This window comes from Buceros rhinoceros, unplaced genomic scaffold (genome assembly GCF_000710305.1).
Source record: "Buceros rhinoceros silvestris isolate BGI_N320 unplaced genomic scaffold, ASM71030v1 scaffold27815, whole genome shotgun sequence".
Classification (NCBI taxonomy): domain Eukaryota; kingdom Metazoa; phylum Chordata; class Aves; order Bucerotiformes; family Bucerotidae; genus Buceros; species Buceros rhinoceros.
In genome coordinates, this window is record NW_010415039.1 from 5,054 (window position 1) to 8,896 (window position 3,843).

The 3,843-nt window shown below is 56.7% G+C and overlaps 1 protein-coding gene across 1 annotated transcript in view; it reads right to left on the reverse strand.

The window, feature by feature from the left end:
- Nucleotides 1-3,843, reverse strand: part of LOC104494472 (probable E3 ubiquitin-protein ligase MID2) — a gene marked incomplete at both ends in the record, with an annotated part of 15,200 nt that overhangs the window by 750 nt on the left and 10,607 nt on the right. Inside the window, one exon of the mRNA XM_010137294.1 lies at nt 3,254-3,397. Coding sequence (XP_010135596.1) covers nt 3,254-3,397 — 144 coding nt within the window. The remainder of the gene's footprint in view (nt 1-3,253; nt 3,398-3,843) is intronic.

Sequence of the window (3,843 nt, forward strand, 5' to 3'; positions counted from 1 at the left end):
CAGCTGCTGGTGCCCAGGAGGTGATGCTGGCACCCACGGGCTGGGGGCAGCGAGGGCCCAGGACCACCCGCAGCAGCATGCAGCGGCTCTGGGCTCTCGGGAAACAGCTTTGGGGCAGCTACCACAGCACGGGGCTGCTGCTTTACACCAAAAGAAGGACAAGGAGGAAGCTCAGCAGCAGCAGCTGGAGCCTTCTCAGATCCATCAGGTATGAAGAGAAGGGCGAGACAGCACGTGAGGAGCAGGTTGTGAACTCGGGGTGGCTGGAGGAGGGTTTTCATTCTCCGATCATGGCACACGCGTGCACGGCTGGGAAACGCTCCACACCTCCTCCGCTAAGGCTTACACTGGGGTGTTGATTTATCTCCGGTGGCTTGCTCAGCCGGAGGACAAGGGCAGGTTGCAGTCACTGTCAGCCTGGATTTGGTTTGAAGTACACGCGGAAATGGCCTGGGGGAGCAGAGCAATGTTATTTGAAGTAGAAAACAAAACAGCTGTGGTACCGATTGCATCCCACACGCAGGGGTGCTTTCATCGGAGCGCACGGCTTTCAGCCGAGCACTGGCAAGTGTTACCTCCCTGCAGCCACGGACCAGCTCTGGATCCTTCCTCAGAAAGGACAAGGTGGCTCAGAGGCGACAGTCGGGGATGGTGTGGCCTCCCAACCAGATTTCTTTCCCAAAACGACCAAGAAGAGGTTGGCCTTGAAGACTGCCAAAGCTTAAAAAATTCCTTTTTATTGCAGCTTTTGTCATCCATAAAGACAGCCGACTCCTGCCAAGGTCTTGGCTTTAAAGAGAGTGTGAAGGGGATGGTTTCCACAGGCCAACTGTGTGCTCGTTGAAAAGGTATTTCCTTTCACGGGAAGACTCCTGTGCTCTGCTAGATGAGCCCTCGCACACTGTTCCCAGTGTCTCCTCTCGCTTGAGTTCAGCCAGGACACAAATCATCCAACCTGGCTGTGTCACTGCCAGTGACTCTATATTACTCATTTTCTCCTCTGAGACGCTAACCGATGTTTTCTTTGCTCCTCCTGTGAAGACCTTCCCTCCTCAGCTGGCAGGTGCAGGGGAGAGGGAGGCTGGGGGCCATCTGAGAACGGAGCCGAGGCGATTGCTGAGCTCTCCCTGGAGCTAACATGCTGTGTCTGGGGGAGGAGAGGAGAGCTGAGCAGGGACGTCTCGCTGCTGTAGCACCAGGGACCCACAGCTAACCTCAGACCGGGAGGAAAGAAACTCTCTTGTTTTCCAGAACAAGGGCAAAGGCCGGGGTGCGAGTTTAATCTGCTTGGAAAGTCGCAGGCAGTGCCTTTCTCTGGCAGCTTCCTGCGTATTTTCAAGTGCACTCCACATCCTTCCTGTGGCGCGACACCGCGCTTCCAGCACCAGCATCCTCTCGAGACAAACCGACAGCGGCCCAGAACCTCCACTCTGGAGCACCTTGTCAGCCCTTCCTTCAACAGTAAGTGTGACTGAGGAGAACCAGGAACAAAACCTCCTCGCACCGTGGGGATGCTGCGCTCTTCCAGGACGGACAAGCCGGAAGCTGTATTTTTGTCCTCACGTTACATCATCCATATCTTTTCCATTTTCTTACGGAACAGGTCATGGTTCGCAAATTAACTTTCCTCCACAACATCGCCCCCCCCACCCCGCCACCCCCCCATCTGTCTTAGGGGAATCACAGCAGGTGCCTGTTTCTGACACCTCGAGGACTCACTGGGCACCCAAAGGAATAAGCTGCTGCTGCTGCAACTGCCCACAGTCCCGGGGACACCTGAAGAAGCCCCTCTCCTGCAAGGACAACCCAGCCAGCTCTTTCTTTTTTTTTTCAAACAAACCCTCCTGACAAAACCAACGATGACTACATGGCTCCTGCAGATGTGACACATCTGTCCTCGGGGGAGTGGGGGCTGTCACGGTTTCCAGACCCAGCTTTTTCAACCTGCAGTCACCAGCTCACCCGAACGATAAGCCACGGGGCTAAAGAGCTCAGAGCCCGAGTCTCTTTCGATCAGTTTAGGTGCAGGGAGAGGAAATTAAACAGGCATTCGGCACACTTCCTTTCTGGCTCATTTTATCTTCGAGCCTTCAGCTGATTCCGGCTGTCTGGTGACCTCACCCTCGTTAATAGCAGAGCAAAGCTCTGGCCCCGCTGTCAGACAAGGTGGCTGGAAGGGTCGGTACCACTGTCTGGAGCGCCACTCTCCCACCACCTCCTCTTTCCTTCTCTGCTGCTGTTTGCCATCATGCTGCAGCAGCAGGACCAGGGGCAGAGTGCATCTCTTCACCACTGCCATCGTCACAAGTTGGCTTCCTCCCGCTCGCTCTGGCTGAGCACACGCCTCGGGGGTGCCTTGCAAACAACCACCCATCCATCACGCGGGTGTCTCTGGATCCCATCACCACCCTCCCCAAATGTGTAGCCAGCTACACATTTAAACTCACTGTTAAAATACCTGCCATGTTAAAAAGCCCACAACTACTAGAGTCTTCATCAAAAAACAAACACCCAGGAGGGAGCTCTGCAGCTACGAGACTGCTGTCCTGGTCTTGTGGCAAGCCTGGGGCCAGCTCCGCCCTACAGCGCTGCTTTGGAGCTGCCCTGTTGCACTAGAAGATATCAGGGCATGGAGAATACGCTGACCCCCACAGAGTCCGTAAAGCCCAGGCTCTGCAGAGGAGCTGGATGTGGTGACCTGAGCTGCAGGTCCCTCGCGGTCTGACCACAGCGTGCCCGAAGTGATGAGGTGCCACCACAGACGACTGTCGAGAGCCCTCCTCGGTCCTCAAGTCCCACTCCTGCCACGCAAATTTGTGGCGGTGTGGAAGAATAACCAGGTTTGGCAGTTATTCTCGGGAACAATGACCTGGGGCCGTGACTCAGCATTGTTACGGGGGTGTATAAGTCAGTCAGCCACCAGCCCACAGAGCAGCCGGCGCTGCCCTGCTCGCGCGGTCCCGGGCGCGCTGTGAGATGTCCACTTCCAGGAGCGGGGAGACGCGTGGGACCCCGTAACAGACCAACTGCTTCACCGAGCCGGAGCTGTGGGCACCAAGCGCGGGGCAAGGCAGCTCAGTTACGGACCCCCCGCACGGGGCGTCCTCCATCGTTTTGTTTTTACAGCCACGAGCGGCATCCTCAGAGGATCCTTTGTGGCAGTTTCCTGCCCTAATTCCCAGCCTTTGATTCTCCCCAAGAACCTTCTCCCTTGCGAACAGGCCCACGGTCCCCAGGCGGAGCAGGGACTTACTGATGAAGTTGGCCTGGCCAGTGAAGATGGTGTACTGCAGCTCGTAGGAGCTGACGCTGAACTCGTCCTCCGAGATCCAGTGGACAGTGATCGTGTCATGGGAGGCCGTGCAAAGCTCTTCTCGGACAGACGGCGGGTTGGGCGCTGCGGGACACCATGGATAACTTATTTCAGTAAGCGACGAGAGTGAGAGCAGCGCCTGGCCCCAGCTACGGGCACCGAGGCCACACCAAGGGTCCCAGCAGGGCGACTGCCCACAGCAAGCAGCTCAGAATTTAGCACTGAGACCCACATAAAAGGCAGCAAAAAGGCAACACCAAAGCATGCCGAGCACTAGAAGCACAATAATTGGTGAACTCACCGTTCCCCCCGTAATCCGCCCCCTTGGATCCTTACAGGCGCCACCCTCCTCCCCGGCTCGTGAGACCATTCTTGACCCACTTTCTGAACCTTCCCCCTGTCCTCCAGGGGAGCGTGACAGGAGGACGGGGCCACGTCACTGTCCTGGTGACAGCACGGCCCCTGCTCTGCCGCAGCTCACCAGGCACTTTTAGCAGCAAGAAGGAGCAGAAACCTCATGTACTTTAAAA